Source organism: Temnothorax americanus, unplaced genomic scaffold (genome assembly GCF_048541705.1).
Source record: "Temnothorax americanus isolate GAGA-0224 unplaced genomic scaffold, ASM4854170v1 Scaffold26, whole genome shotgun sequence".
NCBI classification, from domain to species: Eukaryota; Metazoa; Arthropoda; class Insecta; order Hymenoptera; family Formicidae; genus Temnothorax; species Temnothorax americanus.
In genome coordinates this window covers 380,622-407,012 of record NW_027509401.1, presented here as the reverse complement: position 1 = coordinate 407,012, position 26,391 = coordinate 380,622, and the positions used below count along the sequence as shown (strand labels likewise).

General features: G+C 42.1%; 2 protein-coding genes across 6 annotated transcripts in view; both read right to left on the bottom strand.

Moving 5' to 3' along the window:
* The window catches only part of Dpp10 (Dipeptidyl peptidase 10), a 299,169-nt gene that overhangs the window by 42,621 nt on the left and 230,157 nt on the right, over nucleotides 1-26,391 (bottom strand). The gene's annotated exons all lie outside the window — the stretch shown is intronic.
* On the bottom strand, nucleotides 21,328-26,356 carry LOC143899329 (uncharacterized). Of its 2 annotated transcripts, XR_013257450.1 has the most exons (3): nucleotides 26,176-26,356; nucleotides 22,332-23,472; nucleotides 21,328-22,120 (listed from the first exon to the last, which is right to left on the bottom strand). XR_013257450.1 is itself a non-coding variant. In XM_077409549.1 (2 exons), the coding sequence occupies exon 2, from the start codon at nucleotides 23,106-23,108 to the stop codon at nucleotides 22,695-22,697; it is 414 nt and encodes a 137-aa protein (XP_077265675.1). In that variant the 5' UTR covers nucleotides 23,109-23,472; nucleotides 26,176-26,356; the 3' UTR covers nucleotides 21,328-22,694. The 2 variants fall into 2 exon arrangements, 1 of the variants encoding a protein (XP_077265675.1); XM_077409549.1 differs by having other exon boundaries at nucleotides 21,328-23,472.

Here is a 26,391-nt window from a genome sequence, read left to right as displayed (position 1 = left end):
CGTGTTTCTTGAGAAAAAATAATATTTTATATATTGTACTTGCGAAATAATCTACTCCAACTTCAAATTTTAGAATAAACACGTGCGTTTTAAAATATATTTATAAATAGTTTCTATTGTAAAAAATTGAATCTTTTACAAGTAGTACTCGAACTCTAAGAATAATAAAGTTGTTAATTTAAAGAATGTATATGTGTAACGATTTTAAGTGACTTTTATTCTATATCTTTAATTAAATTTTTATTATATTTAACTTTAATAATTGTTAATTTAATATTTTTAATTATAAAGAAATGTAAGGATCAACTCGCCGTTTCCGGTACGATAGAGCGTGATACGTGGTGGTTAGGCGAGCTCATTTTGGTAGTGTGTGAGAGCTTATGAGAGGCTTGGTGGAGGTGTGCATGTAGGGGGGAAAGAGTGGAGGAGCGAGAGTGCGCGAGGAAGTGGAGAAAAGTCGTGAAACGGAAGGATAGAGGGAAAAAAGGGTACAGAAAGCGTGCGTGAGAGCGGGACGGGCAAGGAGCACGCAAAGCGTAAAGAGGAGAACGGCCGCAGGCAGGGAGCGGCTAGGGATATTAGAAGGGATAGAAAAAATCGGTAAACACAGTAGCATACAAAAGTTAGAGAGATAGATAGGGTTAAAGGTGGCGGATGGAGATAGAGAAGGAAAGATTAACAGAGAGTGTGCAGCAAGGCGGTAAGGCGGAAAAAAAAGAAGGCGATAGTGGAAAGAAAACAAAAGGCAGGCCAACGAAGGCGGAGGAGCTAGCCAAGTTAAGAGGGAGAACAGATAACGCAGGCTCACTCAAAGATTTTATTCAAACAAGGAAAAGAGGAGAAATTGAGGATGAGGCAACAGCAAGAGCAGAAAAGGAAATGCTGGAGAAATTTAACGCAATAAAGAAAGTAAATAGATCGCCGCCAACAAAGATTAAAAAGAGAGAAAAAGGAAAAGAGAACATGGCAGCAAAGGAGATGTTTAAGGAAATTTTAAGAAAAATGGAGGAACAGGAAAAGGAAAGAAAAAAAGATAATGAGGAGATAAAAAATGAAATAAAAGGATTGAAGGAAGAATTCAAAAGGAGGGAGAAAATATGGAAAAAACAAAGAAAGTCGATAGAGGAAAGATTGAAAAGTCTGGAGGAGAAAGTTGAGAAGGTAGACCTAAATAAAGTAGAGAGAGAAAGGATGGAAGAGACTTAATAGGGAAAATAAAAGAGATAGAATAGAATATAGAAATGGCGGAGAAAAGGAGGAGAAACAATATAATTGTGAAAGGAGCGACGAGAGGAAACAAGACAGAAAGGAAGGAGAAAATCGAGAAGATGATAGGAGAAATAAATAAAATAAATATGTGGCCATTGAAGAAGTACAAGAAGTAGGATACGGAGATAATAAAATGACGATGCTGAAATGTAGGAACTGGGAAGCCGAAAGGGAGATAATGACAAAAAGGAAGGAGTTAGGAAGGAATTATGAAAGATTCTTGGATGACGATCTCACTAAAAAAGAAAAACAGATACAGAAAAAAATAAGAAAAAGAGCAAAAGAGGAAAGAGAGGCAGGAAAGAAAACCACAATTGGTTACCAAAAGATGTAGTTGGATAACAAAGCGCTAAAATGGAACGAAAGTAAAGGAAAGTTAGAGGAGAGGAGTGATTTTCGGAAGTCGTAAGAAAAGGAAAGACGATAGAGAAGAAGAAGGCATAAGGAATAGGAGAAAACAAAGAGATGAGGATATAAGAAATGAGATAAGAGAAGCAGAGATGAAAGACAATGCAGAACAAGAAGGTGAGGAGAACAATGAAGATAGAAAGGAGGAGGAAGAAGAGAACGTAGGAGGAAAGGTCAGAGAGGAGGATAAGGAAGATGGGGAGAGAAGGAAAGGGAAACATAGGAGTGAGGATGAGACGTGGAAGGTGGCCTTCTGGAACGTAGCGGGTGTAGCAAACAAGGATAAGGAGTTCTGGGAATGGATAAAAAAATGGGACGTAGTGATAACGATGGAGACATGGTTGGACGAGAGAGGATGAGAGAAAATAAAAGAGAAGGTCCCAAGCGAATTTAGATGGAGAGTGCAGATAGCAACCAGAAAAAAACAATAGAAACTTGCACATTGTTTCCTCGTAGTTTTTAATTGTGCAAGTAGAAACTTGCACATTGTTTCCTCATAGTTTCTAAGTGTGCAAGTTTTTATTTTATTCGAGGTATAATTATCGGTATTTATTTGTTTTGGCTTTCTCATAGAGGAAGCTTTGTTAGCAAAAGTTCTGATTTCACACTTAACTTTTTTGGGGACTGCGTAATACCTTTCTTAAATGATACTTTATCGATAAAAAAAATCAGCCCGATATTATAAATATTTGAGATAGCGATTTATTTTTAATTCTATTATATTTTCCAGTTTTTTCTACCCCTATTTCATATATAATTGGTTAAAATTTGGTTGATCAGATCAAGTTTTATAAAGCTTCTATGTATGTACAAATTCTTCGAAATTTCAAATGTGTGTAATACGAGATTTGATCAATCAAATTTTAATGAATTATATATGAAATAGGGGTAGAAAAAAAACTGGAAAATATAATAAAATTAAAAATAAATCGCTATCTCAAATATTGAGAAAGCGGCAGCGTAAAACACATTTTTCAAAAAAAGGAAAATCTGCGTAAAATCTATACCGGTAGACCGATTTCAATAAAATTTCAGGAGGACATACTTTCTATGATACTCTATTTGTGTGCAAAAATTCAAACTGGTATCTTAAAAATTGTAGAAATAGATGCGTATACAAAAATGCGTACACACGCACACGCACACACACACACACACGCACACGCACACGCACACGCACACGCACACGCACACGCACACGCACACGCACACGCACACGCACACGCACACGCACACGCACACGCACACGCACACGCACACGCACACGCACACGCACACGCACACGCACACGCACACGCACACGCACACGCACACGCACACGCACACGCACACGCACACGCACACGCACACGCACACGCACACGCACACGCACACGCACACGCACACGCACACGCACCCGCACACGCACACGCACACGCACACGCACACGCACACGCACACGCACACGCACACGCACACGCACACGCACACGCACACGCACACGCACACGCACACGCACGCGCACGCGCACACGCACACGCACACACACACACACACACACACACACACACACACACACACACACACACACATACTTCCGGACATTTTAGAACATTCTAAACCTATTTCCATCAAAATCTCAAAAAAAAAATTTTCACCATTACAAAGCTTCCTCTATGAGGAAGCAAAAGGCAGGGTGAGTAGAGGCATGCTAGTAAGAATACGAAAAAGGATAGAAGAGATAAGTGAAAAAGGAAGGCTGGAAGAAGAAAAAGAAAAGATCGAATGCAAGATAAAAATAAAAGAAGAAATTTGGAGAATAGTAGGAATATATGTAAATGATATGAACAAGAAACTAAAAAGTTTGAAAGATTGGACGGAGGAGAGGGAAATGGGGGTAAGGACTATAATATTAGGTGGAGACTTTAACGCTAGAACGGGTGAAGAAGGAGGATGGGAAGAAGAGAACGAAGGAAGAATAGAAGAAAGAGGGAGAAAATTAGAAGACAAGAAAATAAATAGGGACGGTAGAAAGCTATTGGAATTTATCGAGGAAAGGAGATGGATGATATTAAATGAAAGCGTGAAAGGAGATGAAGAGGAAGAATTTACATACACAGGAGAGAGAGGTGAGACGGTTATAGATTACGTAATAAGAAATGAAGAGGTTAGAGAAAAAGTAGAAAAACTAGAAGTAGGAGAAAGAGTAGACTCAGACCATCACCCGCTAGTAGTCTGGGTGGGAGGCAACCCAAAGAGAAAGCAGAGAAGGAGAGAGGGAGAAAGAATGAAAAAAAGAGGAATATGGAGTGAGGAGGGAAGAACACAATTTAGAGAGAGACTAGGGATGATAGAAAGAAGAAAAAGAGAGCTACAAAAAGAAATAAAAAAAGGAATGTCGAAGATAAGAAAAGTAATAGAGGAGAATGAAAATGAGAGCGGGAAAATGACTAACAAAAACAGAAGAGGATAGTAGGATAAATAATGCAGGAAGAGAAAGGGAGAAGTTAGGAGAAAATTAAGGAAATGGAGAAAAGGAAAAAAAGAGGTGAAAAGGTACAGAGAAGGAAAAAGGGAGTACAGAGAGATGTGCAAAAGATAGAAGAAAGAGGAAAAGGACAGGATGATAAGAGAGATAAGGGAAACGAAAACTGGAGGAAAAGTATGGGAGTTAATAGGCAGAGTAAGAAAGAGAAGGAGGAGAATAAACGAAGATATAAAGCTCGAAGAGTGGATCGAAGGAGTACTTCATGGAGTTAATGGATAGGGTGGAGAGTAGAATAATGAAAGAAGAAGGGGGAAGGGACGGGCAAGAAGAAGATGAGATAGAATTGGAGGAGGTAAGAAATGTAATAAAGAAATTGAAAACAGGAAAAGCAATAGGCAATGATGGGATACCGAACAAAGCATGAAAATTTGGAAAAGAAGAAATGATGAAATAGATATGGGAAATATGTAACCGGGTATGGAGGGGAGAAAGCTGGCCGGAGCAATGAAAGGAAAGAGAAATAATTCCAATAATAAAGAAAGGAAAAGGGCGAGAGGAAAAGGACTACAGAGAAATAACAATCATGTCCTCGATGTATAAGATATATACGGCAGTATTAGCAAAAAGGATAAGGAAAGAGGTAGAGGAGAAGAACTTGATTCCCGACAACCGAGCAGGATTTAGAAAAGGAATGGGGACGATGGACCAGATATTCGCTCTAAACTATTTGATAAATAGGCAACTGGGAAAGGAGAAAAGAAAGGTGACAGTATTATACATAGATTTGAGAGCGGCGTTCGACTCAGTCAGTGGACAAGGAGGTATTGATTAGGGCGATGAAAAAGAGAGAGAGAGATATATATATATATATATATATATATATATATATATATATATGATATATATATATTTATATGCCCAAGCAAAACTAAAGGGCAAAAAAGATAACAAAGCAATCATATACAAACATAAATAAAAGCAACAAAAACAAAAAAACTTAAAAACTACTTATAATTACCGCAACTAAGACTAACGCAACTTAAAACTAATCGCATCAGCGCAACAAGACTAACGCAAAACAAGAAAGCTTAAAAACTTAAAAGCTACTTATAATTACCGCAACTAAGACTAACGCAATTTAAACATAATCGCAGTAATCGCAACGCAGCTAAGACTAAAGCTGAGTTTCCACTGAGCGCGTCACGCGTCACGTCGTCCGAGTTGAACCAATCAAAACATCCCATTTCGATCCCGTCACAAGAATGTAATGAAATAGGATGTTTTGATTGGTTAACTTGTGACAACGCGACGCGTGACGCGCTCAGTGGAAACTCAGCCAAACGCAACTAAGACTAACGCAACTCACAACTGAGTCACAACCAGCCGAATAGCACCTCACAGGCAAAACAAAGGACAAGCACGGAAAGAAGAAAAAGGAATAAACCAGTCATTCAGATTCAGACGCATGTAAGTAGGCACTAAGTAGACTCTTGAAGGCAGGAAAGGAAGATGCTGATTTTATAGTGCCAGGAAGAGAGTGCCAGAAATATATCGATGAAAGCAGAAAAGAATTCCTGTAGGCAGTAGTTCTATGAGCCGGAATGTGGAAAGTTTGAGCAGCCAATGGAGCTAGTCGGTCAGATCGCTTCAGTGACGGATCAGGAGCAATAAACAGCTCACGGAGATACACAGGCAAACTCATATAAAGAATACGATATATCTGACATCCAAGAAAGTACAGCCGCCTATTCTCAACAGTGAGCCACCTCAGTTGACGTCTGTAAGAAGTGATATGTTCATCATACTTTAAATTAAAAATGAAGCGAATACAGCAATTGACAAGACGTTGCAATTTGGTGTTTAACTCTTTACTAAGACCATGATAAACAAGACAACAGTAATCAATATGAGGCATGATGAGAGTGACGACTAGCTTAATCCTAAGGTTGGCGGAAAGAGAATTTTTATTAAATTTTAGATTATGCAATGCAAAGTGGACTTTTTGCGAGACTAACGAGATGTGTTTAGTCCAAGAGAGATTGGACGTAAATACCACACCTAAGTTTCTCACCTTACTTACAAATGGTAGAGGAGTGTTATTCACGATAATGGGAGATAAACAGCCAAGATCGATACCATTGACATAAGCTTGACTACCAAATATAATGACCTTAGACTTGGCTGGGTTGAGCTTGAGCCCATTCCTGTTAGCATACTCAAAAATTGCATTGGCATCTTTCGACATTAGCTCCAAAGCAAGGGGAATATCAGCAGGTGAACACTGACGGTAAATTTGAACATCATCTGCGAAAATCATATAAAACACATAAGAAAATATATAACATATATCATTAATAAACAGAGAAAACAACAATGGGCCAAGTACGGAGCCTTGAGGAACACCACACAAAGTGAAAATCCAATCAGAAATATTGCCAGTATCGTCAATAACAGCTTGAGAGCGTCCGGTCAAATAGGAGAAAATCCAGTTTAGAACTGCATCTGAGAAACCAATTTCCTTGAGTTTAATAAGCAACTGCAAATGAGGGACAGTATCGAACGCCTTGCTGAAGTCAAACAGTATCATAATGGTCAAGAGTCCAACGTCAATTCCCTGCCCAATGTCGTTGCAAACACGCAGGAGCGCAGACTGCGTGCTATAACTCACACAATACGCAGATTGACTGGGATTTAGGATATTATGTTGATTCAAGTACTCAACAATCTGCGAAGCAACTATTCTCTCTAATAGTTTAGATAGTTCAGGTAAGTTCGCAATTGGTCTAGTGTCAGACGGGGATGGAGGTGTGCGAATTTTAGAGAGGGCGAATATATGCTTTCTTCCACTTGGATGGAAACAAAACAGCGTCCAGAGAACGATTAAACAAAGTTGTAATACAGGATGAGACCACTGGCCATGCAATACGGAGAGCATAGAGAGGAATACCATCGAAACCGGAGGCATAAGAGTGGATGGACTGGGCAGTAATAAGCCTGAAAACAGACTGAGCAGAAATAAGTGAGAAAACAAACTCAGGACAATCAGAAGGACGATTTACGGAAGCAATGGCAGAAATGAAATCAGAGTGTAAGCAAGGAGGTTGAACATTGGAAACAGAGGAATAATAAGAGTTGAGCTGATTAGAAGAAATAAAGAGGAGAAGTGTGAGATGACTTCGCAAGACCAAGTCGTGCTAGCTCCCTCCAAAGTTTTGCTGGATCCGTAATACCAATAAGAGATTTGAAGTGAAATTCATTCTTCTCTCTCGCACATTTGATGTCAGCATTTAGCTGATTGCAAAAAAGTCGATACATAGCATAGCTTAACAAACAGTTAGTCCGTTTGACGCGCTTATATAACCGGTTACGATAGCGCAATCGATCAACCAATTCCCTCGTGAGCCATTTCACAGGAAGTTTCCTAACAACAAACACACGTAAAGGAGCAAAGGTGTCAAGTGCTCTTAGTAAGTGATGAGACAGTACCTCACAAAATCCATCGACATCCGCATCACTAGACAAACCATCGATCGCGGCTCTCACCTCGCCAGCAATAGAGCCAAGAAATTCAGTGAACACTGAACAATCTATGCGCTTGTAATTACGTCGAGAGATAGATCGATCAGATGTATGATTAGCATTAAGTGTTAAAGAGAGCGCTATGATATCGTGCCCAGCGATAAAAAGACTCACAGACTTCATGAATGATGCCACCTTGTCCGCATCATCCACCGCAAAAATATCAAGCCACGAGTCAGAACAAGCTGTATGATGCGTAGGACCAGAGTCCACAATATGTAAAGATAAGCTAGACATGATTCCACGCAAGTACTGCGCCTCGCAATTCGTTGACAATAGATTGCAGTTTAAATCACCGTTAATAATTATATTCTTATAAAGGTGCGAGAATCGAGCTAATGACTCAACAAACTCATGCAAAAAGAGTCCCTTAGGTCTCCTATAGATGGACGCAAAAAGCACCAAATCGCCACTTGGCAGACGCACTTCAATAAGAAGATACTCAGGTTCATTAACACAGACGTTGCTTGAGGTAGCTAAGATCCTAACCTTAAGCAATTTATGCACATAACATGCTACCCCACCACCAATCTGACTCACACGATCATGTCGGATAAGAAAGTAGTCATCCAGAGCAACTAGTTCGTCTGAGATATTGGCGTTAAGCCATGTCTCAGAGACCGAGATTATGTGATAAAAGTTAGCATGGAAGTATGATCAAATATAGTCGATGTGACCTCGAAGTGAGTTCGCATTAAATTGAGCAACACTGAAGTGAGAAGTTCTCAAAGCCGATCGACGAAATGAACTGGAAGATGATAAGCAGTCGGAATGTGCCCGTCAAAGGAGCGTATCAAGGTCGGTACAAGAATTAATCTGAATTATAGGTCCGCCGTTGGACTGTCTGACCCGAACACGTCCATCCCTCACCCACACATACTTATATGATTTCTCCTTGGCGACACGTTTAGTTTGCTGAAGCAGGCCATAAGTCTTCTTAGGAAGCAGTTCGTTGACGTAGACCGTCCTATCTGAGTCATTGCCGCAGACCTCTCTCTGTTTCAGCGTACGCCGTGCACGCTTTTTAGAGATATCAATATCACGCACGGCCGGAGAAGTTAAGATAACAACTAACAAACGAGGAGAAAATGGCGACGTTGTGCCAGATGCTGCAGAAGGAGGCTTTCGTATGACAGCCCTAACATCAAGAACATGACAACATAAATCAGGGATATTGAGAGCAGTGAATACATTGCGCACACACGCGGAGGAAGTAATAGAAAGAGCGCCAGGCAAACCCGATGTAATAAGCTCATTCTCAGATTGAGTCGGCGGAACAGGCGAACGACTTTAATCACTTCTCAGCTCACGGATCTCACTCCTAAGAGCAGCGCATTGCCGCTCCAACTCTACAATACGATCACTATTGGATTCAACTCTGCTCGCAATGCAGCTTAGCCTATCAAGCTTATCCATCCATCCATTCATCCATCCGTCCGTCCGTCCGTCCGTCCGTTCATCCAGAGAGAGAGAGAGAGAGAGAGAGAGAGAGAGAGAGAGAGAAGATGACGGTACTATTTGTGGATTTGAAGGCGGCATTTGACTCAGTGGATAAAAAAGTATTAAGCAAGGCAATGAGAGAGAGAGGAGTGAGGGAGTGAGACAAGGACTGATAGACAGGGTAGAAGAGGTATTGAGAGAAACAAAGAGCAGAGTGGGAAAGGGAGGAGAGAGTGAAGGACAATTTTGGACGGCGAAGGGCTTGAGACAAGGATGCCCGCTAAGCCCAATATTGTTCAATTTATTAATAGCAAACATAGAGAATTACATGAAAAAAGGCGGTTGGGGAGGCATGAGATTAAAAGGCGAGAAGGTATACACGCTAATGTATGCAGATGATATAGCACTGTTGGTGGAGGAGAAACAGGACATGAGGTCAATGATAAGCAGGTTAGGGGGATATCTAGACGGGAAAGGTTTAACACTGAGTATAGAAAAGACAAAGATAATAAGGTTTAGAAAGGGAGGAGGAAGGAAGAAGAAATATGACTGGAGATGGAAGGGAAGAAAGTTAGAGGAGGTCAATGAATTCAAATACCTGGGGTATACGTTGAAGAAAAATGGAGGACGGGAAGCGCATATTAGAGAAAGAAGAAGGAAGGCAGCAAGAGTAATGAGGGAAGTTTGGGGGATAGGGCAAAAATGTGGAAAAAGGATTGGAAAAGAAGTATCTGGTTATATGACACATTGATATAGACAGTGATGGGATACGGAGCGGAAAAATAGAGATGAAAAGAAAGGAATGAGGTGTGTGCGTGTGCGTGTGCGAGTGCGTGTGCGTGTGCGTGTGCGTGTGCGTGTGCGTGTGCGTGTGCGAGTGCGTGTGCGTGTGCGTGTGCGTGTGCGTGTGCGTGTGCGTGTGCGTGTGCGTGTGCGTGTGCGTGTGCGTGTGCGTGTGCGTGTGCGTGTGCGTGTGCGTGTGCGTGTGCGTGTGCGTGTGCGTGTGCGTGTGCGTGTGCGTGTGCGTGTGCGTGTGCGTGTGCGTGTGCGTGTGCGTGTGCGTGTGCGTGTGCGTGTGCGTGTGCGTGTGCGTGTGCGTGTGCGTGCGTGTGTGTGTGTGTGTGTGTGTGTGTGTGTGTGTGTAGAAGGTATACAGGAGAGATACCTCAGATGGGTATTTGGATTAAATTGGAGGACACCTGGATATATGGTCAAAAAAGAGGTAGAAAGGGAGAAGATGAGAGGCAGAGCAAGTAAAAGAACAAGAATATTCAAAAAAAAGCTAGAAGAGGGAATAACGAGGAAATGTCTGGAAGAAATGAAAGAGAGATTGAAGAAGGGGAAAATAATAGGAAGTTGGGAACACAAGAAAGAAAGAGTTACCTAGAAGAGTTGGAAGTGAGAATTGAAGAGGAGGAAGCGTTAGAAGTTGAAAGTCTAGAGAGCAGAGAAAAATTGAAACAAAAAGAAGAATTGATAGAAAAGATTGCAGACTCGAAATACAACCGGTGGTATAAATTTATAAGGAAGGACAGGATTCCGGAATATTTGGAGAAGGGTTGAGAGGAAGCAAGGTGGAGTAGGATTGCAAGGTTTAGACTGGGTAATGAAGTCAGGGAAGGTTTATATTGGGAAGGGGAGGAGAACAGAAGGTGTAGAAGGTGTGGGAGGGAAGAGAAAACATGGGAACACATATGGGAATAGTGTTCGAGATGGGAGAAGTGGAACGGAGAGGGATGGCAGGAGGTGGTGAGAAGATTACTAGGAGAAAAAGGAGAGGGAGAGAAATGGATGAAAGCAATAATGAAAGCAGAAAAAATGAGACAAGATGGAGGAGAAGAGGAGAATGGAAAAAAAAGGGAAAGGATTTAGCAATGGTAGTTTTTAATAAATAAGCGAGCGAACGAGAGAACAAGAAAGCGAGTAAGTAATAGACAAAAATTGGAAAAACGAAGATAAGAGAAGGAGAGGAGAAAGAAAGGAGTTAAAAGGAGAAAGAAAGGGGAAAGGAGAAGAGAGGAGAGGAAAGCATAAGGTCAAAGAGGACCAAAGAAGACAACACAACGAAAAGGAAGGAAGATATTCTATATAATGGACACGTGGCAGGATGGAGGAAGTCGGAGGAATACTGATCAGAGAAAGCAGAAGAAGATGGCCAGAGAGATGCAGAATGGAGGAGGCAGAGAAGGAAAATAAGTTGTAAGGTCGCTTAATGGCCAGGCCGGGAGAAAATATTATTTTGTATGTATATATAAATGTACAGGGTTGGGTACGTCCCTACAAAACGCTCTTTCAGACCCCTTGAGGTAATAAAGTGTCATTTCTAATTCTAAAAAAATTCTAAATGTAAAGATCAACTCGACGGTATGTCAGGATAATAGATTTCAGTTTAATAATAGAATACAGTTTATTTAAGTTTTGTTACACACGATTCCATACGGTAGGCACCGCAGCGCGCAACCGGAGACGGTCCACCTCTACCTTTCGCGGCTCACGATCGTCTGCCCGCGTATTACAATCGGAGCAACGAGCTCCGTGTTCGGCTCTGATCACGCATGTCCGGCGTGATGTCTCCTCCCGACATTTCTTCAAGTTTGCCAGCTACGGTGCCAATGTGACTAACTTAACGAGTTTCTTACAGTTCGGCCTTTCTGACACGTCATTCTTCCCGAATGAGGCGTGTTAACAAAAATTAGTTTCTTTGGCTGAAACGTCAAAATAAAAATTATTTCGATTAAAAAATCTGGTACGTCTTGTACCACGTATCTATTTTTATTTAACGCTCTCGCAATCATGTATGGTCTCTTATAATTAGGTTTAAATTTACAATTCTTGGTTGGTTTCACTTGCGTATCGCGAATCATAACGTAATCGCCAGGTTGATACTTTGATGGTTTTTTATGCCGGCTATCATAGTAATCTTTATTGTATTTTGCCAACGAAGCTGTTGCTTCTTCCGCAATTTTGTAATTCTCGTCCTTTTTGTCGGGATTAAAATGTATTTTTGCAATTGAATTTATTAATTCAATTATCGGTGCACACTCTGGTTCCGTTGATCGTAAACTAATAACAATTTTGACGGTGACATCTTAATAGCTACGTGTATTGTATTGTTTATAACATATTGAGCTGTACCTAGATGAGATATTTTCAATCGTGTGGTTCTTTTGCCATTTTTTTCAACGAATTCCTATAGATTTGATAAACGATTCGAAATATCATCTCGCCTTCCTTAACCTGAGTAGACGAGTTAGCTGTTAGGCAGACTAAACAATTCGAAATGTAATCCAATATTTTTTTCCTCATTGACGGAAATTAATAGTTTGACCGTATGCCCTGCATTGTTTTTTTGGCCCCACAATGTGCCATCTTATCATGGTATGCTCTTATAACATTATTAATCATATCGCCTGGTACGGCGAATCGAGGGCGATCCTTGCCTTTCTTATAAACTAAACCGTCTATCAACTCGAATTTACCGTTATCTCCGAATTTGAGGTTTTCCGCTATTTCTTTTAATCTATGATCGCGCAGCTGTTTGAATTCTAATTCGCGCTCTAGCGGTAAAGCTTCTACCAGGCCAACGTGCCTGCTGAGTGCATCTACATATTTATCATTTGTTTGCCCGCGCGATGGGCGACCTTAAACTTATACCCGTAGTCTGATTTTAATCAAGAGACACGGTAGTGTCTCGCGCCAAGTACACGCGGAGCGAGACCGACCGTGACTCTTTTACACGACGCGACGGGTTGCGAGTACCCGAGATGTTGAGATCTCGATAACAAGCGGACGGATCAAGTTCTAAGTAGGCTTGATCGATAGCTTGAGGTCGAATTAGGGGGGGGGGGGTTTCTCTTATAATATTCCGCTACGTGCCCTACGAGCGGAGATATTGCGACGCAAAGTCCAAATGTGAAAATTTATTTTTAAAATACTTCCTCCTTCTCCTCTCCTCCTCCTTCTAACGCCGACGTCTCAATATTATTTTAGAGAAACGTCACTTTCACTTTTTCGACGCTGGCGGCGCAGGTATTGCCTGTTTCGATATTGCGCGCGTATTTCGAAATTAGGTCGATAGACTTATCGGTCAGGAGGAAGATTTCTATTTAGGTAAATTAGGTATATATATAATATATATATTGAGTCAATTGCTTCATGTTTATCTGGAGAAATTTCGTATCCTTACATTGTATTACTACCGCTGCTGGAAAAGAAGGTTCTACGCTTGGCAGAAAGTGCCACTAGGGAATTTTTAAGTCAATTCTTATGAATCAAGCTTGAATTCGATGTCTAGGTATCCCAGGTTGCCGATGACGAGGTCCAGATAGTGCGCATCATAGTTTTTGGTGTCCAGGTGTAATAATACGTTGAATTCGATGTCACGTGTTTCAGGTTACTGATGACGAGGTCCACATAGTGCGCTCCGTAGTTTTCAGTGTCTACGTGTATTAATACCTTGAATTCGATGTCTACGTGTCCCAGGTTGCCGATGACGAGATCCAGATAGTGCGCTTCATATTTTTCGGTATCCAGGTGTAATCGTACGTTGAATTCGATGTCTAGGTGTTCCAGGTTGCCGATGACAAGGTCCACATAGTGCGCTTCGTAGTTTTTGGTGTCCAGGTGTAATCGTACGTTGAATTTGATGTCTAGGTGTCCCAGGTTGCCGATGACAAAGTCCACGTAGTGCACTCCGTAGTTTTTGGTGTCTACGTGTATTAATACCTTTTATTCGATGTCCACGTATCCCAGGTTGCCGATGACGGGATCCAGATAGTGCGCTTCATAGTTTTCGGTGTCCAGGTGTAATCATACGTTGAATTCGATGTCTAGGAGTCCCAGGTTGCCGATGACGAGGTCCACATAGTGCGTTTCGTAGTTTTCGGTGTCCAGGTGTAATAATACGTTGAATGCGATGTCTAGGTGTCCCAAATTGCCGATGACAAGATCCAGATAGTGCGCTTCATAGTTTTTGGTGTCTAAGTGTAATCGTACGTTGAATTCGATGTCTAGGTGTCCCAGGTTTCCGATGACAAGGTCCACATAGTGCGCTACGTAGTTTTCGGTATCTACGTGTATTAATACCTTGAATTCAATGTCCACGTATCCCAGGTTGCCGATGACGGGATCCAGATAGTGCGCTTTATAGTTTTCGGTGTCCAGGTGTAATTGTACGTTGAATTCAATGTTTAGGTGTTCCAGGTTGCCGATGACGATGTCTAGATAGTGAACTTCGTAATTTTAGGTGTCTACGTGTATTAATACCTTGAATTCGATGTTTAGGTGTCCCAGGTTGCCGATGACGATGTCCACATAGTGCGCTCCGTAGTTTTCGGTGTCTACGTGTATTAATACCTTGAAATTGATGTCTAGATATCCCAGGTTGCTGATGACAAGGTCCAGATAGCGCGCTCCGTAGTTTTCGATGTCTAGGTGTAATAATACTTCGAATTCGATGTCTACGTGTTCCAGGTTGCCGATGACGAGGTCCGCATAGTGCGCTTCATAGTTTTTGGTGTCTAGGTGTATTAATAATTTTAAATCTGAATGGGTGCGTTTAACCGATACTCCGCTAGCTTAGCAATCGTGAGCAGTCGCTCGTTTTCGCTCGTTTCCTCTCCTTTTAATCCATTGGGTCAAAAAAGAGGAAACAAGCAAAAACGAGCTCACGATTGCTAGGCTAGCGGAGTATCGGCTGAAAGCACCCAATGTAGGACACGTAGATATCGAATTCGAGGTATTAATACATGTAGACACCGAAAACTACGAAACGCACGATGTGGACTTCATCATCGGCAACTTGGAACACGTGGCCATCGAATTCAAGGTATTAATACACCTGGACACCGGAAACTATAGAGCGCACTATGTAGACCTCGTCATCGGCAACCTGGGACACCGAGACATTGAATTCAAGCTTGATTCATAAAAATCTACTTAAAAATTCCCTAGCGGCAGAATTAAAATTATGTCATGACATAATAAAAATCGCTGAATTAAAATTATGTTTATACATAATAAAAATTGGATGAATTAAAATTATGTCTGACGTAAAAATAATTCCGCATTTTTATTATGTGTATACACATAATTTTAATTCATACAATTTTTATTATATGTACTGTGACGTTGCGGCCCGCCGCTTCGTGGCAGCGCCCCGCCGCCGTCACAAGGCGCGGAAATTTGCGCCCAGGGACGAGCCAGAGAGGCGACGACGAGATCTCCAGAGGCCCAAAATCGATATCGTTTCCGCGTTTTGATTATTCTCTTATTTTCATGTGTAATTGTAATGCGTACGGCGCCTCACCCCCCCACCACGGCTAATCTTCGAGGGAGTACCGAGACCGAGAGGGTTCCGGGAGGACCAAGGACCGAGGAGGGGTGACGAAAGCGGGAGCTACATGGATCCCGGGCGGCGAGAGCAACGCGGCAGGCGTGCGGCGAATGAGACAGCGATGGACTAGGCCGCCGATAGCGGGGCCCCAGGCGCCTGGGAAAAACCCGGCCTCAGCAATTTACCTCCACGCAATACCGGCCCACGGGGTGGCTGGCCACCGCCCCGAGGTCAAATCGGAGGCACACCGGCCAGAACAAAGTCCAGTCCGCTGCCCAGGGACAAATTGTAGAAGTCGCTACGCCGCCGAGGGACCGTTGCGCGCCCCCGAAGGATCCACCTTACGACGATCCTGCGTGAGAATATCGCGCGAGCTTGCACGCTCGCTCTCGATTGGTTGGCACGCCCCTACGGAAGGGGGTGCCGCATCGATTCCGTTATCGAGCGAATATAACGAGACACTCTCTGGTCGTCCGTCGGCGAGTACGAACGTTTTACTTAAAAGCTACGCGATAGCCACCCCGAGTCCGGAAAAACCGTTGCGCCGCGACGATCCTCCGTACGAGGTGACGGCAAGGAGCCCTACGAGGAGACATCACACCGGTGAGGTTGCCCGCAGTAATTAATCGCGAAATGTAACGCCACGACGCTGCCCTCCGGTATACGCTCTCGTCCGGGATATCGTTATAATATCGCGACGCGTGCGGTCCCTTGAGACCGTGTATCGAACGGCGATCGACAGCGAGAGCGAAGGGCCTCGGGATAGTATCGTGGCCGCGGAATTGAAGTAAAGACGCGATTGCGAGCCTCTGGAGATCGCGATAGATTCGTGGCAAGGTCTGTTACGGCGTGTCCGTTTCGCATAATGTCCGCGCTCGTGGTTGGGCCTCGCGCCTTCCGTATTCCCGGCGTATCAAATTACTAAACATCGCTCTTGTGGCGTTTCGCATGCGTCGGCACACCATTCGCGTAATCGGCCGTGTAATCGCGTGTTATTATTGCTCGCGGTAATCCCGCACATGTTCCTCGCGTTTCTTCCAGTATTTCGCGTTACGCCGATTGCCTCGGCGTCTCGTTTTCGCGTTCGGAAATTTCGGAGGACAGTATTGTCTTTGCCCGAATGACTGGCGCTACCTTGGGTCATTTCTCGCGTTAGATTACGTCTGTATTTTCGCGTCTGTTAGATTATTTCGCGTCTCCTTGCGATCGCGCCGAAATTGATCTCGCGTTATTATGTTGCGCTCGATCCTCATTACGTTGGGACGTGGCTTACGCCCCGATTCATACTTTCGTTAGGCTTAAGCTAATTGGCGACAGAATTCTCGCACGACTCCCGGTGTTGCGTTCACGCGCTCTGAGCGAGAGGTATCGCCCTTTCGCGACCTTTCCTGCGAAATCTTACTTTCGAGTTCCGTGATTATCTCGCGTCCACGGTTGAGGTTCTATATTAATTGTAAGTTTTGTCATACTGTATCTCTCAGCGCCTTCTGCGCGTTTATTATACAATCACGCCGCGCTTCGTTATTCTGGCGTCCACGCTATTACTAATTCTTTTATTTCATTTCTGGCGCTCGCGCGGCTGATGATATGATTGTCTGACCGACCGAATAAATGTTATTTTGATTTGTTAATTGCTTGAGTCGTGTCCTTCCTTATGGCGTGTCACCCCGCCGAAGACCGCGCCGCCCTTCATCACCCCCGCCCCAGCCCTTAGGTCGAGCTAGCCGATTCCTCGCACATCCGCACGTCTCGCTTTGCGTCTCGTGTTGGTTCTCTTTCGCGATTTCGCGGACGCGCGTTGACGCGTCTGGCGCCCAACGGTAAATTCGTTTCGCGAAGTGCCGGAGGTGCGAGGGAATCGTCGGAGAGGCCCGTCATCCCGCTCTCCTTACTCCTTTTGATCCGACACACGTCCCGGAGCGGTCCGGGAGTGGAAAAGTCGTGACAGTACATATAATTTGTTTTCGAATAAACGTAAAACGTATTTGTTATAATGTCCATTATTGAAAATCAATATGCGCGACAAAAGCTCTTGCATATCATCATTAATTATGTTATTATTTATTATATATATTTTTATCCATATATTTTCAGTATTATTGTTACATTAGAAAGATTATTGGCATTTAGGATACAAATTTTTTTCCGTTAGTTTGTAAATTTTATGATTAAAAAGATCATGTCGTATTATTATTAACATATACCCAAGATTTATATAGAATCGTTATTAATTTTATTATATATCTCAATTGCGCGAATCTCAAATATGTTTTGTAAAAATTATGCATAATATTCCTATGCAAGGATACTAATTATTTTTTTTTATTGTATTTAAGTATAGAAAAATATACTGAGCAAGCAATTAAATATTTATGATTCAATTTGCGTCTATGTCTCTTTGTTGACTGACATAGTTATATACCTTTAAATCTTTTTCTTTTCTGAAATTCAATCAATTGAATAGCAAAAATTACGTTAACATATTATATATTTTTGGTACGTAGTGTGCAAATGTATTTTGAAATGATGATTATATATTTTCTACTGAATTATTTACACACACGTGCGGTTTCAGAGAATCATTTTTTGCCAACTCAAATATGTTCTTACTCAACTGTCAAAATATGAAAGATAATTTTATCTAATTGTGACATTCGCTCAAATTCCCGAAATAATTTTCAAGGATGTGAGTACGAATATATAATATATATATGTAGGAAAAAAGATGGTATCCAATGTTTCGAAGGATATAAAAACAGTATAATGTTTATTATAAAATGAGAATAACAGAATATGAGAAATACAAAAGGAACGTTAATACTCTCCTCGATCTACACTGAGGCTGAGCCTCGTTCAAATTCCGAAACTACACACGACGCGAAACGTTACAATTTGACTTCTCGGCTCGAAGGCTTCTCTGTTACTATTCCCTGGGCAACGAACGCCCTTTTCCCGCTTGCTTTCGAAAAACGACTCTCCACAAATTAACGTTCTGTTGTCATTAAACAATTGACTCTCTAATAGATTCTTCGCATGGCAACACGGCATCGCGACACGCGCGCGACTCTTTTGTCTGGGTGTGCGTGACGACGCGGACGGCGGATATAATGCGGCTTATAATTAAGTATAAAATAAGTTTATTTATTTATTTAAAATTTCGAGGTCTAGCAGCGCCAAGTTTTTTTACAAGAAAAATTTATGTATTTTAATAAAATATTTTTATTTTGTACTGTTACCTCTGTAATTTTTTGTGATTAAATTTTTTATTCTCTTAAAAAATACATATATAAACTTTATATTTAAATACAAATTGTATTCCCTCGTTGGAATGAATATTTTAATAAAATATTTGTATTTTGTACTGTTACCTCTGTAATTCTTTGTAACCATTAAAAAATACACATGTGAACTTTGTATTTAAATATCTTGTATTCCCTTGTTAAATTTAAATAAAATTTTTTAATCTTATAAAATTGTTATTATACATTTTTTTCTAATTGACACAATGTAAAGATTTTTCAAAATAGTGCAACAATTATTTTTTGAGGCAATATACATGTTCTCTTTGTAATTGGCGCTCTAATTTAAAGAGATATCATTTCTTTTTTGTAATTGTAATAGATCACTTGAAGCGCGACTCTTCTTTTTGATAAGGTAACATAATTTTGTGACGTGTATCACTTGGGTTATAATTTATCGGAAATAAAGATACTACTGCTTAGATTTTTTCGAGATTTTTCGAGATATATAGATCTACCACTTATTACTTAGGTTTTTTCGAGGTATAATACTACCACTTTTTTTTCGAGGTAACAACATATACACTACTATACGTGTACTTGGCGCCTTTTTTCTACCTTTTTTTAAAAAAAGTAATTTTGTACGGATATCACGCCTTTTTGTAGTATTACGCATTTTATAAACAGGATGTACAGGGTAAAGCTATTTGGAGGTATAATACTACCACTTTGTTTTTTTCGAGGTAACAACATACCAGGGTAACAACGTAATACATATACACTACTATGCGTGTACTTGGGGCCCTTTTTTACCTTTTTTTTTTAAGTAATTTTGTACGGATATTACGCCTTTTTGTAGTGTTACGCATCTTAATCTTATAAACAATATATCTTATAATCTTATAAATAGTATATAATACAAGATATGAAGCTAAAAATGTTACGGATTATTATTTCTAAAAGAAAACAACAATTTAATATTTTACTTAGTTTTTTTTAAATAATAATTTGTAACCCATTTAGTTGTACACTTTGTATATATTTTTCAATTTTAACATAAAACATAATCGCAATAAAGCATGATTAATGTTAATAAGTCGTTAACTGTAAAATTCTTTATTTATTTTCATTTGCGTGTCTTACTGAATGTTGTTCGCAACTGTATATGTACCGATATCTTCAGGTATCGATATTTTTTATAATTACAGATGATTACAGATTACGTGTCTGAAATTTACCTGATTTGTTTATTCTTTTATTTTCTTCAACTAATCGCAAATTAATTCAATTTGATAAAAGCAATTCTGTTAAATTTCTCATACATAACGCATCGCTTATAATTTTCTATTAATTATAAAAATTAAATAGTACGATATATATATATATATATATATATATATATATATATATATGTATATATATATATATATATATATATGTATGTAGTATTGAAATGTATCGAGTTGTGTTAGCGCAGATGTGTGTGTATCGCGTGTCGCGCGCGTGTCGCGATGCCGTGTTGCCATGCGAAGAATCTATTAGAGAGTCAATTGTTTAATGACAACAGAACGTTAATTTGTGGAGAGTCGTTTTTCGAAAGCAAGCGGGAAAAGGGCGTTCGTTGCCCAGGAAATAATAACAGAGAAGCCTTCAAGCCGAGAAGTCGAATTGTAACGTTTTGCGTCGTGTGTAGTTTCGGAATTTGAACGAAGCTCAGCCTCAGCGTAGATCGAGCGAGAGTGTTAACGTTCCTTTTGTATTTCTCATATTCTGTTATTCTCATCCTATAATAAACATTATACTGTTTTTATATCTTTCAAAACATTGGATACCATCTTTTTTCCTACAAACTTGGGGGCTCGTCCGGGATTGAGAAAGCCAGAACCAGGATTGAGAGAGAGACAAAACTCCATTGGTGTGATCTGTGAACGTGTGATGTGCTTGTGAAACCGCACGATGAAAATGGTTGACGATTTTTCAGCGCAAGCGTTGAGAGATAAATGCAAGTCCTTAGGTTTGATTACAACCGGGACGAAAACCGAGTTGTTTAACAGGCTTATGGAAAAAGACCCGAACGGCTCGTGGATTTCGGACAAAGAAAGACGAGACGATGATGCTCGTGAAACCGATGCAGCCGCTGCTGGAATGCCTTCCGGATCAGTGCAGTGCGATCAACGTGAGTTAGAACTCGCGAGGAAACAAGCAGAGTTAGCCGAACAAGAGCTCGCGTTGGCGAGCAAGGAGATAGAGTTGCTTCATATTCAACAGCGAAATCAGCCAGTGGACGGCAATTCATCGAGAGCGTCGTCGGTAACCGAGTCAAGGCAGCCTAGGACGGACGTTCAAGCTATCGCGGATTTGTTAAGTCCCTTCCATGGAAACAACGACTGCTACGAAACATGGGAACGGCAATTGCAATTATTGAAGACAACATACGAACTTGATGAAAGCGAAGCGAAAATTTTAGTGAGCAAGAGACTGAACAGCAAGGCGAGCGAGTGGTTCTATTCAAAGCCCGAATTTCTTCAGATGAATCTTGAAGATTTGTTAGCGCAGATGAGAACGATGTTCTTCCATCGACCGAGCAGAGTGCGGCTTTTTTTTTTTAATTCAAGTTTTACCTTATTATCAGAATTTATGTTTAGGTTATCGATTATTTCATCTATTTTACTAGAAGTGCTGCAAACCGCGTCTCGTCGCCCGAATAGTTTAAAGTTTAAGCACTTTTTGTTGTTTTTCTGTTGAAAGGGAATACCATACGGATAATTCGTGTTTTTCTATAAGATCGCGTTCTATCACCAAGTCAACATGCCGATAATTTTCTCTGACCACGTGAAGTTCGACGTCTAATTGTAAGTCAATATCCGGGTATTGTTCCAATATCAAGTTCGACCTTGCTATACCCAGAATCGGTATGGGCGTATTATTATAAGTACCTTATACGCTATTGTTGTTTCAGCTAACGGCCCTGACGAGCCTTCGATAAGTTTCTCATATACATTCTTGCGGACAAAGGAAATTGGGCTACCCGTATCTATTATTGCGGATAGTTTACATCTATTCGAAATGAGCGAAATAACCGATAACGGTTGTCCGGAATAATTAATTCGTCTACTTGAATCGTTATCGACTAACGCTTCCGTGGTCGAATCCTCCTCTTCGGGTTCCTCCTGCACGGCTGACACTGCTACGGCCGCCGGCGTCCCTCTTGAGTGTGGCCTGTCGTCTTTCTTGAATTTCGGGCACTCGTAACTCTTATGCCCCTTGGCTTAAAGCTGAAGCACGTGATCCCCTCCTTGTCCGGCTCCTTGTCCTTCTCCTTGTCGTTGTCCCTTCGGGGCATTTTACTTCCTTCTCTCGTCAGCTTCATGGCCTCCGTCTTACCTGAGGCACTTATAATTTTCTGCATTTGTTGCAAGAATAAGTCGACGTCTTCCATGTTTAGCACAGCCGCCGTTTCTCGCAGAAAGCGGCTCCCTAAGCCGCTAATAATTAAATGTACTTGTTTCTTTTCTGTTAAATTGAGGCCATACATCTGGGCTAGCTTATCTGCTGCATATTCTAAAAAGGTTTTTTTTCCAATGGTTCCACTTACGTGCTTCAATTTCCTGTATGGCGACGTGGAATAAAACTCTGCGACAAAATCTCTTCAATATGGCTTCTCTGAAGCCCGTCCACGACTCCAGCATCTCTCCTGAGCCTATCTCGAACTACTTCCTTGCTCCTTTTGTCAGTTTACTGGTCGCCGCCAAATATTTTACGCTTTTTGGTGCCAAGTGTATTTCAGCTACCTTCTCTATTCGTCGAAGCCATACTTCGACATTGTCCGTCTCCGCTCCCAAAAACTCTGGAATCTGCGTCGCTAACAGATTCACTGCATGTGCTGACGAAACCGAGGTCAACGGTAACGCCTGACTGGTGTTCCTGTTCCGCTCGTCCGCTCGTTTGTCCTGCCGATTCACTCGGTTTCTCTGGCCATCGACGACCGAGCCGTCAATTGCTTCAGTAGTTGTTGCTGCTGTTGCATCTGTGCCGTGTGAAATTGTTGCTGCTGTTGCAGCTGTGCCACGAGGTGCACACACCATGGCGGCATCTCTTCGCTGTCTCTTCGCCCGACCGGCGCAATTTTTTTCCGGATCGCTCCGAACCCTACCGGTGTACCCTTGCTCTTCACCGGAGGTGTGTTCTTACTTAGCTGCTCGCTTGGAGGTTTTTTCTGCGTGTACTCTATAATGAGCTTAATGTAGCGAGCGTGCGTGATTTCTTCAGCAATAGTTATGCCGAGCCGCCTCGCTTCTTCTTTAATTTGCACCAACGTTAAACCTTCCAGCCGCTGTCGATCCATGCTTCTCTGGGCTCTCGTTCGCACCATGCACTCACGATCGAACTTACGCGACGTAATGGCCCTCTTTGAGAGTAACGCGAGCTGAATCCCTCTTCTGAGTTGTAAGGATCAACTCGACAAGATGTCAGAGGATAATAGATTTCAGTTTAATAATAGAATACAGTTTATTCAAGTTTCGTTACACACGATTCAATACGGTAGGCACTGCAGCGCGCAACCGGAGACGGTCTACCTCTACCTTTCGCGGCTCACAATCGTCTGCCCGCGTATTGCAATCGGAGCAACGAGCTTCGTGTTCAGCTCTGATCACGCGTGTCCGGCGTGATGTCTCCTCTCGACATTTCCTCAGGTCTGCCAGTTACGGTGCCAACGTAACTAATTTAACGGGTTTCTTACAGAAATATGTATATTAAAGTAAAGTAAATATTTCCTTTTACATAGTCAGCCTCGATGATCTTAACCTTGATATATGTTGTCAAGGACATGACCCTGAGTAACTTTTCCTTATAACTTATCGTCGCTCATTGCTTATGATATTAAAATATAATCAAAAAAGTTAAAAAAATATACGAATTGTAGTCCCTTCCTCTCAGGCAAGGTTGGATGAGGGTGAACCTCAGATCGCGCAGAAACTTAAAAACCCGAACTATACAATGATACCTTGTTTTGCCCTATATACAGGTCGGGATAGAGTGGGGTGACTTTTGCTTCGATCTACTCCATCCTACCTCTACTTAAGGGCGAAACAAGGGCGGTAGCCCTTCCCCCGCTTACATGTGTACTACATACACTACACACACATCAGCATACATATTAGCAAATTACTTCCCTTAGTATTGTAATGATGGGCCCCGTAAAACGCATCGTTCCGGCCGAACGTCAACCCGAGACCGCCCGGCCGACCATCCGCCGGGCGAGGAACGGGCACGGTGTGACCACTTAATTTTTTAATCATTGTAATGATAGGAAGTCCGCGAACGGACTTACCGCGGCAAACGTCTCGAAGCATCGAGCGGTGCCGAAAACGACCGAAGACCGCCGAACGCAATCGCGGCGTCGGGACGCCGTAATCTCCGACCGTTCCGCCGCGCTATCCCGGCGCTCGCGATTGCCGTTGCTACCCCCGCCATTCCGTAACGCCGCCGCGGCGTGTATATAAAGCGAGCGTTTGCTAAGACCTATCTGACCTATCCGAAGCTAGCCAAACTAAAGGCCGGTTTTCACACGCAATGATTGGTGGCGCCTGGCCGCGCCAGTCGACTAATGCCAGTAAAAATGCAAGTGTAAACACTTGATGCAAACTAGCGCTAGTAATGTGGCGTTTACTGGCGGTTATTGGCCAAAGCATATAACCTCAAAATTTGAGGTTATATGGTTGTTGTCATTTACTGTGTGTTTAATAAATGTTAAATATTTTCCATATTATACGCCAATCACTGTGTAAACACTTGTGAGTTTGCCAGTTGGTTCTGGCGCCAATGAATGCCAGTCAGTTGGCGCCACCAATCATTGCGTGTGAAAACTGGCTTTAAGGTAGAGAGCTTTCGCATACTCTGTTTTTGCCGAATGTGTCTCGGCAAACGACCAGCTTCCGCCTCCACAGAGCTATCCGAACGGGGGCAGAGCGCTTCTCTGCCTCCACCGAGTGTGTCTCGCCGGATACCGCCTCGTCTCCAGACGCTTGCAGCCTTCCATCGGGGGTATATACAGCCGCCGTACTCTACCTCCACCGAGCGTTTCTCGGTGGTTGGACTCGCACTAGATCAATCCTTCCGCCATCCGAGCGGAATCCATGCGATCTCTTCGCCGCGTCTGCGCTTTGCGCCATTTCCACGCGCCCCGCTCCGCTCCGGAAAAACCGGCTCCGCCCGTACCGATACGCTTTGTAACGCGATTTGGCATCCAAACTTCCAAAAGCACCGGCTCCGCTCCGTGCGTACCGCGCTGACACGCCAGGCGGAATATCTATAGGTGCTTTTTCATGCTGACGCTTGATGCTCGATTTGGGCGTCAAAATTGATTACGTGATAAGTCACGTGATAGTTTTTTTAATTCCAGCGTCAAATGGCAAGAGCTCAACTGTGTTCAGCTTTGACGCTTGACGCTCGTTTCAATCAATTGCTTGTCAATATTGCAAATCGTTGACTGTAAATATATCGTTAAAAAATAATTAGATGTGTTTTGACGCTCGCATATTTGATGCTATTTTGCCTTCTACCGATGAAGTTGGTCACATGACCAGTTTTGACGCCCAAATCAAGCGTCAACCGTCAGCATGAAAAAAGCGCCTTATCTCGCGCCACCCGCGACGAACCGACCATTCGTCGCGATCGCACGACACGTGTGCCCGGCCGCTGGTGCTATCCCGTGAGAAGCATTGTACCGCGCCAGTCCGCCCCGCGAACCTCCGCGTGCATCACGACACTGTACTCTGCGTATACTTAATTGGTCAATTCGCCTGCCTCGCGACTCTGTACACCGCGAGCATTTACGCTATTATAATAAATTTTCTGTTTCTGTTACTGAAACCGATACGCTTTATTTTGCCATCCACGCCTCGCGTCTGTTTTCTCCGCGCCTCCTTCAAACTCAGCCACGCCGCGAGCTAGATCCGCGTATCGAAATCAGGTTGTTTTAGTATTGACACAAATTCGTATATTATTTTAACTTTTTTGTTCATATTTTAAATAAGCAATGAGCGATGATGAAGTTATAAGGAAAATTTACTCAGGATCATGTTCTTGACAATGTATATCAAGGCCATGAAAATCGGTAAAGTCGCCCTTAATTTTATTGTACGGATCGAGTTTTCAACTTTTCAGGCAAAACGAGGTCCACCCCCACCCATTCTTGCCTGTGGAGGAAGAGCGGTAGCTCCGCTTACATGTGTACTGTTATATACACATATCAGTAAATTACTTTTTTTTAGCACTGACACAAACTTGTAAATTTCTCAAACTTTTTTGTTCATAACTTTTAAATAAACAATGAGCGACGATTAAGTTATAAGAAAAAGTTACTCAGGGTCATGTCCTTGACAACATATGTCAAGGTCAAGGTCATCGGGGTTGACTGTGTAAAGAAAAATACTTACCATTTGAACATATTTGATCTAAATTCGAATCCACTTAGAATACCTTTGTTTTTCGAGGTATTCATAGAGAGTTTGAATCTTTGTTTCATCCAGGTTCGAGTCTGCTTGAAATTATTGCTCTTATTTTTCGAAGTGATTATGGAGAGTTTGAAACTACTCTAACAGGTTTGAAACTACTTGTAAGATAATTAATTATATTGCTAGTTAAAAAACATA

Bases quoted from the DNA above. Each gene is read 5' to 3' on its own strand.
- LOC143899329 (XM_077409549.1), bottom strand. From the start codon at position 23,108: ATGGTGCGAACGAGAGCCCAGAGAAGCATGGATCGACAGCGGCTGGAA.